The sequence below is a fragment of the Mercurialis annua genome, linkage group LG7 (assembly GCF_937616625.2).
Source record: "Mercurialis annua linkage group LG7, ddMerAnnu1.2, whole genome shotgun sequence".
Lineage (NCBI taxonomy): Eukaryota > Viridiplantae > Streptophyta > Magnoliopsida > Malpighiales > Euphorbiaceae > Mercurialis > Mercurialis annua.
The window spans coordinates 45,030,870-45,045,489 of NC_065576.1; the positions used below are offsets into that span (position 1 = coordinate 45,030,870).

General features: G+C 31.0%; 1 protein-coding gene across 2 annotated transcripts; it reads right to left on the reverse strand.

Annotated features, from left to right (window-relative positions):
* Positions 1–554: 554 nt before the first annotated feature.
* LOC126655807 (uncharacterized) lies at positions 555–9,197 on the reverse strand. Of its 2 annotated transcripts, XM_050350118.2 has the most exons (6): positions 8,650–9,194; positions 6,509–6,832; positions 6,360–6,414; positions 2,915–3,203; positions 1,467–1,545; positions 555–1,067 (listed from the first exon to the last, which is right to left on the reverse strand). In XM_050350118.2, exons 1-6 carry the CDS (start codon positions 9,016–9,018, stop codon positions 897–899), a joined length of 1,287 nt encoding a protein of 428 aa, XP_050206075.1. In that variant the 5' UTR covers positions 9,019–9,194; the 3' UTR covers positions 555–896. The 2 variants fall into 2 exon arrangements, with proteins under 2 accessions (XP_050206075.1, XP_050206076.1); XM_050350119.1 differs by lacking the exons at positions 555–1,067; positions 1,467–1,545 and adding an exon at positions 1,903–2,234 and having other exon boundaries at positions 8,650–9,197.
* Between the last annotated feature and the right edge of the window lie 5,423 nt (positions 9,198–14,620).

Consider the following 14,620-nt stretch of genomic DNA (forward strand, 5'->3'; position numbering starts at 1 on the left):
ATTAAGATAAAATTTGTGTATTAATTTGCAATTAATCCAATAAATAATAATAACTCAAATAGCATATATATCATATATTTTAATCTCTTGAACACATAAATAATTCACATCTTATATCTTTAAAGATTACATAATTTATTTTTTTTATTTATTCTGTTCTACAAAATTAAAAATCAAACTTAATAACACAATTTATAATAAACAAACCAAACCAATCATTTGTAGTAAAGTTCAATTAAATTTTTGATTAGTTTAATTCGATTTAATTTTTTGATCAGATCAATGGACTTTTTTTTTTGTGATCCATAAATTGAGGTGAAACATTTATAATGTGCATGTTAAATAAATTTAAAAAAAAATGTGGACATTTTTCTTCTTCAAGAAGTAAATCAACTCTTGCACTGCAATAGAGGAAGATCTTACTGCATAATTTCTTTTAAATTCAAGACCCATCAACAAACAAAACCTTGATCCATAACACACTATAACAAGAAATTAAGGAGAATTCAGGAGCAAAGACAAAATTAAGAACACTTCCCCATAGCTAAAAGAAGTTACAGAAACTGAGAATTGTATTTCCTACCGAGAGAGGCGCAATGTACAAAGAACTACAGTCGTTGCACCATCAAAAACAACATAATCGATCAGACAATGCCGTCTTGCTAACAAAACTTCCTATAGATTATGTTTGTATGAGCCACTACCTATTTTTTCTTTTCAGTAATCTTTTTGTAATAATATGCAAATTTCAGAGGTTAATTCGTTCATATATATCCCTTCCTAATAGATGTACATTAATAAGGGAGTGGTAGATTTGCTAATGTCAAAAGTGATGGCTGTAACTATACCGGCCGTGTGTGACGCATACCAACAAGCTTTACGTCTTTCAATTGCAACTACATTACCAGGGACGGCTGCAAGATCTTTCTCTCCTCAAAAGCTAGTGACTTGTGCAATCTCTCTTGATGTTTGGCAAACTCTAAAAACAAATCTTTCAGCTGCTTTGCCAACTTGTATTCATCTGATCCGGAATGAACAAGTTTTAAATCCTTATGTTCTAGCTTGTCCTGTGGATTTACATGCAAAAGTTAGCCCAAAATATAAAAAGAAGTCCAACTACAAAACTGAAAACCTTTTTCTACCAGTGCTAGCATTTCAGGAAAAATATTAAACTGAACATGCACATTATTTGTAGTTCCTGGACATATAGCGCGTTATGTTTAGTATTTGCTTTAACAAAATGATATAAACAAAAGGGATGACAACAGTTTATTCTAACACTTTAAAGTTCAGAATATTATTGATATCACTGGAAGTCTGGAAGGGGAATAAATTTACCTGTATGATTTACCAGAAACAAAGTGACTAAAAATACACAATAAAGTTGTAGATTTAAGGAGCTTTAGGCTTAAAGTTTGAACTATGTGATTTCCCTAACAAGTAATTAATACACTTAAAAAATTCACCTGATAATTGGGCATCAAGTTCCCAAGGGGCACCAAATATGAATCATGCCCGGACAACCTTGCAGTGATCACCCACGGCCTGTAGATGTAAATGAACATCGTCACTAATTCTTTTTAATTACCAAAGCTATAAGTTGGAAACAATATTAACCTAATGTTTAATAAAACTTAAGAATATACAACAAAACTATATTACGGCCCTGCCCATCTCTTGACTAGGCGCTATATAGTAAAATACCATGCACAAATTCAACTTTAAATTAAAGATACCATGTAATAAGTCAACAGGCAATTACTACAGAGAAAGGTGAGGGGGAAGATACCCAAACAACCATTAGTTCTAAAAGCAAAATAAGCATTCAACTTTAAGTTTAGTTTAAAGGTCTTCTTCCAAAAGTGGCGCTTATTTCGAGCATTTAGTCAACTTTCAAAAATGTTGAAGCAAAGAGAATTCATGTCATATTAAGCAATAAGCGCACTCAAGGCGAGATAGTTCTTATATTGTCAACGCGGAAGGTGCAAAAAAATGAATCTCCCGAGCCAAGTGAGGCACAATTTTTTAAAACATAATTTACAGCAAAATTGTCTCTTCCTTACAAAAAAAAATCATAAATTAACTTAGAAGTCGAAAACTTCCAGAATCCCCTTTCCTCCAAAAACTCCAAGTCACTCGCCTAACTGAAGGCGCCTCGCCTTCCAGGTGTATAGGCGCCTTCAATCAGCAGTACCTCGCCTTTGCGCCCTTACATGCAAAACGAGCGCTTTTGACTACATAGATTAAAATCTTAATTACAAGCAAATCAGCAACACATTATGAGTCAAATGGCAATAATGTATCAATGAGGCATTAATAAAGCTAGGCCAAACCCATTCAAACGTTTCCAGCATTAGTTTTTATTTCATTTGATCCTTACAGATTTTTTTAGTTTTAAAGAGTCCATTATACTAATTTTGTGTACATGTGATCCTTATTTGGACGGAATTACTGAAGATATTGTCGTTTCATGCAAGTCAAAACAAAGAAGTTTCATGCAAAAAAGAACCACATGTTAACAGTAAAAGACTCGACAAAACAGAGTAATTTAGGTAGGACCAAGTAGAAAAAAGCTAATAATACATAGTCTTTTGGTGGGTTAAGAAAAAAAACCTAGAAGTGTTCCGGTTTAGTGCTAATTTTGGTGATTATAGAGGTTGTATGAACTAAATATGCATGGAATATTTGATATGTAGTGATTTATGATCATATAATAGGTACAAGGCCATTTGAAATAACATCATGCTCAAATGCATAATAAAGAACAAAGGTCGAAGTTGCTCAAGAAGTGCTCGAGCAACTCCTCGAGCAACAAAGAAGACAGCTTTCATCTCGATCAAGCAAAACAGGCAGGAATAAATAACTTTATTACATATTGTTATAAATTTATCAAACCTGCACAAGAACAACATACCTCCCTCTACAGGACATGATGATGTGATCTGGACTATTCAAAAATTCATATAACTTCTGAAAACTTTTCTTACAGTCCAAAACAACAGCTCCTTTCGTGTATGTTTCTGATGACAAACTTGGGAAGACATATGCTTGAACTATGACTGAAGTCGTCCTGTGTATGAATTCCATAATTGTTGAAGGCGATAAATTCTTATCCAGATTGTCAATCAACATAATATATTGGTTGCCAATCCCTCCAAAATCAACTTCCTCTCTGATTCTCTGGGCATGGTCAAATATCCTCTCTGAAAGTTTAAACAACGGAAGAAGAAAAAAATAGTGGAAGAGCAAATCAGGGGGAACAGTGTCAGTCCATAATTATACAGACATAAACTTGATAAAACTAAAAAATATGAAGAGAGATGGTAACTAAGATGAAAAGTGATAAGATCCATGCACAAAATATATGTGATTATTTCTTAATATATGTCAATAACCAACTCACCTAAAAGTTCAAGTTGTTAGATGAGGTTTGTTGAAGAGGGAGTATTCCACATTGGCTGTTTGTATGAATTGACATGTGTTTAAATATTGGTTAGGTATCTCCACTTAACATTAATTGGTTTTAAGATGGAATCTAACATAATATCAGTCTTATCTCACGCAATTTGAATTTGGCCTAACCCATGTTAGATGTGTGAGGGGAGATTGGTTGCTCGGTCCGGACACACTATGCATGATGGAGAGTATTGAAGTAGAAGTATCACACATTGGGTGTATGTATGAATGGTCATGTGTTTAAATATTGGTCGGACATCTCCATTAACACCAACTGGTTTTAAGATGAAATCTTATAGGATTCAAACTATAGTATTGTCTTTAACGCACTCACACTCGCACGCGATTGTGATAGGAGTAGAACTAGTCCCATTTTCCTATATTGTTATAGTGTAATTATCGTATATTCATGTTTGTTATTTAGCTTCTTTATACTCATTTCATGTTTGAGCATTTCAAGCACAATGCTTATGTGTTTCGCGAGTTTCAAACCATTTGAAAGCCATTAGGATCAAAAGTGAAGTATAGCGAAAATTTGTGGGAAGAACCGGTGGGAGCACAGAGAGCACGGTTGCTTATATGCGGTTCTGACCCTTTTGAATTAAGTGAAGATTCTAAAATTAATAGAAACGTATAATGAATTTATATTTTGAATAAGAAATAAACTAGACATCCTAAACTTTTCAAAGAATTAAGAACCAATTTATTCGGAGGTATCTACATCAAGTCATGAAGTTTTGAAGTTGGTGGTCGAACAGTGAGGCAGTGTTTGTCCATCCATTTTTGTCCGTTTTCACTTGTTTTGGCTCTGTTTTCACTCGGATTCGACTTTAAGTAGAGTCACTGAAACACATGGGACAAGGGAGAAAACCCTAATCTAACTTAACATCACTATAAAAGCAATACAAAAGTTCAAAGCAAAGAGTTACCTAGTTTTATTAGTTTCATATTTACACAAATAAGCTTTAGGGTTTAGGGTTTAGAGTTTTACAGCTTTCCACCATCAACAAATTATCCATGGAGTCGAGGCACGAAGACGAAGATGACACTATTCAAGAGAAATTTGCTTCATTTTAATTTTCTTATTATAAACTCTTTATATATTTATGTGTGGTTTTTATCATTATGTATAATTAAACCCTTTTTTGGGAATTGACACTTAGATTATGCTTTTTTATAATAATGTGATTATGGATTTTAATGACAACTGTGTTTCGGTTATTGTGCTTAATGCTTAAATTTAACATGACTAATTAAATTTATGTCTTACTTTTACTCGAGAGATCCAATTATGCGAGAGTAAATTGATGAATGTGTGTGCAATAAGTTTGATTAATAATTCTGAAAATGTTAATTAATTGAATGTATCATATTATGCGGTATTGAGTTATATGTTTCTTAATCAATTGATTTAGGGTTTTACTAGTTTATGACTCGAGAAAGCGTAATTAGTACTTTAGAATAGCGTGAATAAAGTATATGAAAAAGTGTTAATCCTTGATTGTTTTAATATACTCCTTTGATACTATTTGTCCCAAATTATAGGCAGTCATTTATTGCTTAAATGATAAAATGGCATAAATACTCTCATTAATTATAATATATTACATTAAAAAAGGAGCAAACACCACTAGTAGTCAAGTCAACACTACATTAAATAAGGGTAAATGTGGTATGTTTTTATGAAATTACTCATCTTATATATATTTACTAAATTTCTTAATACTTGTGTTTGTCCTAAACTGTCTATCAATTTAGAACGGAGGGAGTAGTTTCAATCTGTTTAATTTCAATTTTTTATTTATTATTCTTAGATGTTAATTTTAAGGGTATTGGCAAAACAAATCTTAACGTTTTATTTTTTTTCGCGATTTAACCCTAACGTTTAAAACTTTACGAAACGAATCCTAACCTTTTCAATTTTTGCATATTGTAGCCTAAGCCGTTTTCCGGCCATTATTTGCTTATGTGGCAGCCATATTATTAGTATATTAAATCTCAATGTTTTAAAATTTTGCAAACAAAATCCCAATGTTCTGCATTTTTGCAACTTGTAGCCTAAAAAAAATGACAAAATGGCTGGAATTAGAACTTGGGCTACAATTTGCAAAAATGGAAAAAGTTAGGATTTGTTTCATAAAGTTTTAAACATTAGGCTTAAATTGCTAAAAAAAAATGAAACGTTGAGATTTGTTTCACAAATACTCCTTAATTTTATTTTTTGATAATATTCAATTCAAAGTTTCTATTCTTAGACAAATGAAAGTAAACTAATAGGTGGTTAGATAGTTAATCTATGTGGGTACAATATCTGAACTTTGATCTATATTACTTGTGACGACTGCATTCTCTTGCGGATTAGCCTATCGCAATGTCTATCGGGCATGAAGCGTGAACAAACAAACACATGTACACCTCATTTTGTACTCAAATATTTTAACTAATCAAAAGGGAATTGCTAAGGATTGAACTCTAGATTTTTAGATCATAAAAGTAAGGGTTATCCCCTTAAAAACCCCCCACCTTTTAGCCCCAATTCGTTTGCACCCTCACGTTGTAAAACCACCAAATATACCCAAATTACGGCCTTTCACTTTCAATTGCACCCTCAAGCATCAAATTGACCTCTTTTCACTTGAAAAATGTTCAAAAAAATAGTTTTATTTTCGTTTTAAATATAATATTAAGACATATTTAGAATATATGTTAAAATTTAAAGTATTAATTTGAACATTTTTCAAGTGAAAATAGGTCAATTTGAGGCTTGAGGGTGCAATTGAAAGTGAAAGGTCGTAATTTGGGTATATTAGGTGGTTTTACAACGTGAGGGTGCAAACGAATTGGGGATAAAAGGTGGGGGTTTTTTAAGGGGATAAACCTAAAAGTAAATACGAAAGACAAACCTTCAGAAGGCGAAGTATTACTCAGAGACTGGTGTTGGACAGTACGCTTTGTTTCCTATAGACAAGAAAAGAAAAAGAACACGTCATAAGAAGTTGTTACTTGCTAGTCAAGAAAGAATTCGATATCATTCAGTATGAGAAACACTTGCCTTGTCTGTAAACTTTCCTAGAGAAGTTGATTCAGGTTGTTTCACGGACATGCGATCAACACTTTCACCACAACGCAAAGTTTTAGAGTTCAAAAGCAAATCAATTTTAGAAAGAGTAGCAATTTGATTTTCAAGTTTCTCTCTGACTATCTTTGAAAACATAGTTATACTAGAGTCAAGCTGAGCATTAGACTGAACAACACATACATTCTCTACTCTTTTATTGGACAAACACCCAGAAGCTGGACCATGTTGCAAAATAACCACAAAGGTGCACTTGCATTGTTCATCTCCGTTATCAAAACTGTGATCTTTCTTAACCACCTGTTTAAAATATACTCAAACCCCATTTACACAAGTTAAAAAAGAGAGAGCATTGCATTTATAATATAACAAAAGAAAACAGTCAAATACTCCCTCTGTTTCAAATTGATGAACATATTTTTATTCTTTTGTCTCAATTTATGGAGAGTAATTTATAATTTAAATTATTAACTGTTATATATACACACCCATTAGTTATATTAACATACACTAAAAAGAAAATAAAAGTAACTAAAAGACAAAATATAGAACACACTAAATATGGATAGGAATGATCCTTTTTTATAAATTAACTCATTTTGCATCGACATCGACGTGCACATCAAACAACTTTAGTCCCAAGCTAGTTAAAGTCGGGTATATACTCTATAAACTACGATTTTGGGCAATCTCTTCCGACAGGCCAACAGCTGTAAAGTCACTTTGAATTACTCCTATTTATGTTTCTTAGGCGTTTTTCTCCATCTCTGGATTCCCCTTACTTTAATATGTTCAAGCTTTTTAAACGGAGAATCAATTTATCTACGACTCAGATGACCAAACAATTTAATCTATACTCATTATGTCCTCAATAGAATAACTCTTACTTTTTTTCAAATACAATCATTACTTATTCTATCCATGTTTATATGATTGCACGTCCATCTTAACACGCTTATCTACGCTGCACTTATCTTATATATATGTTGCCCTTTTGTTGTCCAACATTCACTACCATAAATTATATAGTACGATTAAAAATACCTTTTAGTCTGATAAGAATCTTACGATCACACAAAAGTATTGTGGCACTCCTCCATTTCAACCAACCTTCTTTAATACAATGACTAGCATTCCCTAACCTCGCTCAAGGTAACTCCACATTCTTCCCTACTCTTATGCTCACTAAATGTACAATGGATATACTCAATCTTAATCCTACTTACCTTAAACCTTTTAATTTAAAAATAAGATCGATTTCATATTAAATCACTAGCTTTATACTCTTTTTTCATTTTTATCACTTTAAAAGTTATCATATAAAACCACCACTTTTAAAAAAATACAAATCTATCACAGTTTGAAAGAAAGGATAAAGATGGTGACCTAATATGGAATCAAACCTTAAAAACAAATGAGCTATACTTCAAATTGTATAAGGACTAGGCAATATTATACTATATCGTGGGTTCATTTCCTCCCACGAGCGCTCCACTTCCTCAATTATCAAAAAAAGTACATCTTTAAAATACCCCTCTAACAATATTGTATACAAACATTTTTTTCGTACACCAAAAAGTATCACCTTAGATACAATTTCTCAATTCATCTATTATAATCATTATCAAGGAAAAGAGGTGGGAGCTCAATGCTAGAGGAACCGAAAGTAAACACTAATAACTGCCCCTGCAATCTGCATACAAGCCCTTCCAAGACTTATATATCTAGCCGACGCTCTTTTACACTCTCAAGAACCCTCTTAAAATATGCCTAAAAACTTTATTGTAAGCTCTGTCCATCTATTATGCAAACATCTACAGAACCAAATTACATATAATAAACCTAGTTGATAATTTAGTTTCACTAAAAATTAAAATTAAATCACCATGATAACTACATTGTAAACAAAAATTCCCTGTAAATTTTTCCTCTGCCCTGCTCTTTCAATCTACAAACTTCATAGTATTATTTTTTTTCTTATCATTACTAGCACATTATTATTACTGCATAATTTTTAAAAGTATTGCCTATAATTTAAAGCAATACAGCTAAAAAACAAAAAAAAAATAAAGAGAAAAAGAGAAAATACTGTACAGTAGTGTGAGCTCGTAATTTACATCATCCACAACGGCGTCGTAGAAGAGGACGTCGGAGCCATTGAAAGAATGAGAAGCGCAAACAAGAGTGCCAGGTTTCAGCCGTGTACACTCTTTGTCCTGCAACTGAGCCGACACCGGTCTGAACCGTTTCTCGAACTGGTCTATTTTTTCAACCGAGTTAAAATCATCCGCCTTGAAGACATTGTCGTGTTCGTCGCCAAAATTGTCGTATTTGACTATTAATTTCTCTCCTTTGAGAATAGTGCGGACGCTGTACCAAGCGTCGTCCGGAATAGCGCGGAACTCGACGTCGTAGGCCGTCGCCGGCTTCCGAGGCGGAGGAGGAGGAGGAATGTCGCCGGAGGAGGAGAGTTTTGACAACGACATTTGGAGGAAGAGAGGGAGAAATGTTTCAGTAGTGGCTTTTTTTAAATTTTTATCGTGTAGAAGGCGCTGCTTGACACGTGGCAACTTTGTTTCCTTTTTGTGAATACCGCAGAGGGAACAATTATGACTGTCACGCTGCACCCGTCACTCAACTCGGCGGTGCATGTCTGTCAGAGAAATTGGAGTATAGCTAAAGGGTGATTTGTATTTTGAATTTGTTCAATCACACTCATTTATTTTTAATAATCTAATGCATAAATTTAAAAAAAAAAAAGGGTTTACTATTCGCCGCCCCAAATTACTACCCACCGTCCAAGTTTTGACTGAAATGCCCCTAACATAATTTCAATTCGAAAACAAAAAAACAAAAATCCTCTCAACTCAAAATTCTCTCAAACTCAACCTAAAATCCCGACGATAACCGGAGCCGATTTATGTCGCAATCAACGAGAAATAAAAAACGGGAACCTCCGGTAATTAATTTTTTTCGTTTTTAACTGTTTTAATAAAAAAAAAAAAATTTATTTTTTTCAAGGGCCATCGCCCGGCGATGGCGATGGCCCTGTGCACCATCGCCTGGCGATGGCGATGGTGCACAGGGACAATCGTCTCCGAGGGACGATTGTCCCAATGGACCATTGTCCATGAGGGACGATGGTCCCAGTGGACCATCGTCATCTTCTGGCGATGGTCCACTGGGACCATCGTCTTCCTGGGACGATTGTCCACTGGGACAATCGTCCCCCTAGGACGATGGTCCACTGGGACAATCGTCCCCGATGGACGATTGTCCCAGTGCACCATCGCCATCGCCAGGCGATGGTGCACAGGTCCATCGCCATCGCCGGGCGATGGCCTTTAAAAAAAATAAAAAAAAATAAAAAAAATAGTAAATAAAAACCGATTATTTACCGGAAGTTCCGTCTTTTATTTTTAGTCGATTTTGACATTTTTATTGTAAATTCACTCGGATATTCGTTGGGTTTTTAATTGAATTGAGAGAATTGAATATTAAAAAAAAACTGAAAATGGCTTAGGGTATTTTGGTAAAAAGTTGGGCGGTGGGTAGTAATTTGGGGCGGTAAATAGTAGTTCACAAAAAGAATTATACTATCTCCTCTTCTTTAATTTTTTTCAAAAAACTCACATTTAAAAAAAATAAATGTATACACATTAATAAAACATACACCATATGCTTTTGTTTGTTTATTTTTAATCAAACAAAACTACTTATTTAAAAAGATGTTAGTTTTATTTTAAATTATTATGTAGTTTTAGTTATTGAATTAATATTTTAATTTATTACTCCCTCCGTCCTATAAAAATAGGCCACCTTTTTATTTTTGGCGTTCCAAATTACAGGCCACCTTCAAAATTTAGTAAGCAACTTAAAAACTTAAAGTCTTATATACCCATAATAAATATGCCTAGTTATCCTCAAATGAATTAATGATTTCATGTTCTAATACAAAACTCACCAATAAACAAATTAGTCATTAATATATTATTTATATATCTAAATATTATACAAAGATAAAATTGGAAAGTTCAATAAAAAAACCTAATTTTAACAAACTTAACTATATTTTTCTTAAATCTTGTATTTGTCTAAATGGTCTAACTTTGTGGGATGGAGAGAGTATATAGATATATGAAGGTAGAGTTATTAAAAAACTATTAAAGTCTATCCGTAAAAAACTATAGATGTCAAAAGTTTTTCATTTATTTTTCGTTTCAGCAACGGTTAATGGTATATTTTAATCATTAGCAGTAGCCATTTTTTTATAATTTAATTTATATAAAATAAAATAAATAGCCGACTTTTTTCATTATTTTTATTTTGTCAGTAAATTTATCGACGACGCATCAATTTTACATATATACGAATCAAAAATTAAAAATAGATAAGCCAATCGGTTTCGTGTTAAGTATCATTAACATCCACTTGTATGTCACTTCAATTCCTCTTAATGTGGGATTCATTCACATCTCTAACACAATTATTTTAAGTTATAACTGGATACTGCATTGATTATTTGTTTGCCCGCACGGGTTTGGTCTAATGGTCTAAGTCTAAGCCATCTGGGCGCCAAAGGTCGTGGGTTCGAATCCCGGCTACGCCCTTTCTTAATATGAAGTGGTTGAAATTGGGTTGCTGGCCATTATAACCCGGATTTACCAGGTATGTGGACTTGCGGGCGGTCCACATCCCAGGGTTTGACAATAATATTGAGTTTCGGTTCAGTAGAGTGACTCCTCGTCACCAAAAAAAAATTAAAAATTGATTAAAATTGAAGATGAAATCATCTAGAAGTTATAATAATTTTTTATTATTTTTTATTATAGTGATTACCTTTCTTTTTAAAAATTTATTGTCCTTTTTACATAAATGATTTTTTGTGTCCGGCTTTTTTTCATGAAAAATAGGCGAGGGTTGGTGAGTCTTCTATTAGACGGCAAACAATTAGACTCTTATCATGGTAGATCAGTTATCTAATGTTGGTTTTTGTTTTATAAGGTGATATGCAACCAACATTTAGCATCTTGTTTTATGTTAGATTATTAAAAATTAGTATACCATTTTAAATTTTTTGTAATTGTAATTGCTTAATTAATGAAATATTATTTTTTTATGTCAAAAATATATAAGAGACTCCGTCTGTTTATTTAAAAAGTCTCATATTTTATTTCGAAATGTCCTATTAAATTTTTGAAATATTTTCTATTGAACTTAGTTTGCCCTTTTTAGGTCTTTTAGGACTAAGATATGAAATAATATAAAAAGGTAAAAATAATAAATATATTTTTAGTGTGTAAAAATAAAGAAACCTATAAAATGAGATGGAAGGGATATGTGATTATAAAGACACACATTTTATTTTATAAGTTTAAACCACATATTTAAAATAAATTTATAAAAAGTTAATTTGAAAGATAAGTGCTAAAATTATTTTTCAAATTTGAGGACAAATATATTTGTCTAGACTGACAATCTAATGATTATATTGTTTATTTATTCATATTAATTGTTTTTTTGAAATTATATATATCATAGATTCTCTTATAAAATATATTGAACCAATAAATAAAAAAATATTACAAGAGGAAAAATTATATTAAAAAAACATTTTTTTAATTAAACATAAAAAATGATAAAATATCTTGATCCAAAAAATATTAAGGTAATATTTTAGGATACCATGTTTTATACTCCCTCCGTCCCAATAGAGTTGTCTACTATGAGAAATTTTTTTGTCTCAAAATTCTTGTCCACTTTAAAAAAGTAACTAACTTTTACACTTAATTTTTCTATATTACCCCTATTTAAAATCCACTAATGAAGAAATTGAAAGTGGGCCCTATATTAAATAGGGGTATGACAAGAAAAGTACGGAAAATTTATCAAAACCCATGAACAATAATTGCTTTTTTTAAATTGTGTGATAAAGACAAAGTTGACAACTTTATTGAGACGGAGGGAGTAACATAATTACCACGTTATCATATTTTTGGATTCATTTTTATTTTATATTTTTTTATTTATCAAGTGACCTTATTTAATATTTTTAATTTTAAAAATATATTTTTACTGTCTTTCTTTATCCAATTTTTTGTTTGTATTTTTTGTGGTTTTTTATAATATTTTTATGGTGTATTCATTGTGTTTTTCTATGGTGTTTTTTATAATGTATTTTTATAATATATTTTTATAATGTATTTATGATATATTTTATGGTTCTTTTAGTGTAAAAACACCATGAAACATATATAAATTCGTTGTGTATAAAATCAGTAGTAAAAACACCACAAAAACACAATAAAAATATAAATAATTCGTTGTGTACGAAATCAGTAGTATCAAAATAAGAGAATAATTATATGAACAAGAGAACAATTATATTGATAAGAGGACAAGAGATCTAAAATAATATGTGCACAAAAAATCTAAACAACCACAAAAATCTAAAATAATCTAAACAATCACAAAAAATTAAAAAGCGGATCGACGACAATGATTATAACCAACGGAACGAATACGACGGTGATAAAACCACCAGAAGAAACAAGAAGACAATTAAATCACTAAAAAAAAGACGATTAACAATCGAAAGAAATAATAATAGCGTTAATGCTTGTAGATTTGAGAGACAGTGACTCTTTGTGCTCGTAAATCTAAGAGGAAGAGAAGAAGAGAGGACGAGAAAAAAATGAATGTTGCGGCTGTGTGAGAGAAATTGAGAAAAAAGGTATAAAAAAATGTCATTTTTAAAATTATTTTGCCAAACATGGTAGTCCTAAAAATTAGACAAAGTATAATATTTTATAGGCATAATGTTTTAAAAAACCCTGACCTTTTAGCCCCTTTTCAATTATACCCTGACGTTGAAAATTTGTCAATTTTACCCTATTTTTCATTTTTGTGTTTCAATTGTACCCTGAAAAATTAAATTAACATCTTTTGCGTTTGGAAATTTGTTTAAAACATTCTCCATGTCTCGCATATATTAATTGTATATTTTTAAAATTTATTTAAATTTATTTAAATTAATTAATAATTTAAATTAGTGTTAATTTGATTATGGTTTTTAGTTAGTTTTTAAAAATAAAGGACTTATTTGTACTTTTTTGAATAAAAAAGAATTTAATTTCATGCTTAGACTTAATTAATTGAATGATTTCATCATTTAAGTAAAAAAATTAACAAAAATTAAAATATTGGGGTACAATTGAAAACGGAAAATTCAAAAGTGGGTAACATTGACAAATTTTCAACGTCGGGGTGGAATTGAAAAAAAGTTTAAAGGTGAGGGGTTTTTGAGTGATTAGGCCTATTTTATAAATAATCCCAAAAATATCACGTAATCATACATTTTTAAACTAATTTAGTTCAATAAATTATATTTCAAATATCTTAAATTTTTTGTACACGTAAATTTAATAAATTGTTTTTGATATGTCTTACATATTTCAGTATTAAATTTTGAATTCAAAATAAACTTAACTTAATTTAAAATAAGAATAATATAATAAAAATACTTTTATATTTATTAGATATAAGTAATAATGAATTAAATTCACAATCGAAACGTAAATAAATAAAATTAATTTTTTATTACAAATTATTCTTTAACTTAATAAAAATATTATTTAATATTTATTTTATTATTATTTTCTACTATTTTAAATTTTTATAATGACTTTGAGAATGAAATCAATCCTTCTTTATTTTAGCATAACTCAAAATAATACGAACCAAATCAGAATTATCCAAACCTTCAATAACTAAAAACAATCTAAATCCGACCAATAAACTATAACTCAAACGATATAAGCGAAGGTCAATAGTCTGGTTTTGCTTTCAATTCTTGCACTGTACTCCCCCTTCCAATGATCAAAAATAGAATAATTTAAATCCGAAAAGATCCAACACAAATATGCTCAATCAATCAAGAAAAATCACACATGTTTCGTAACTGACTTTCAACAAAACCTAAATTACCATCCAAAATGGAAATCAATTATATGAAGAAAAGAAAAATGAATTGGTGTTGTGAAAAGAGATATCACAAGATATGAAGAGATACATCACAACATACAAAAA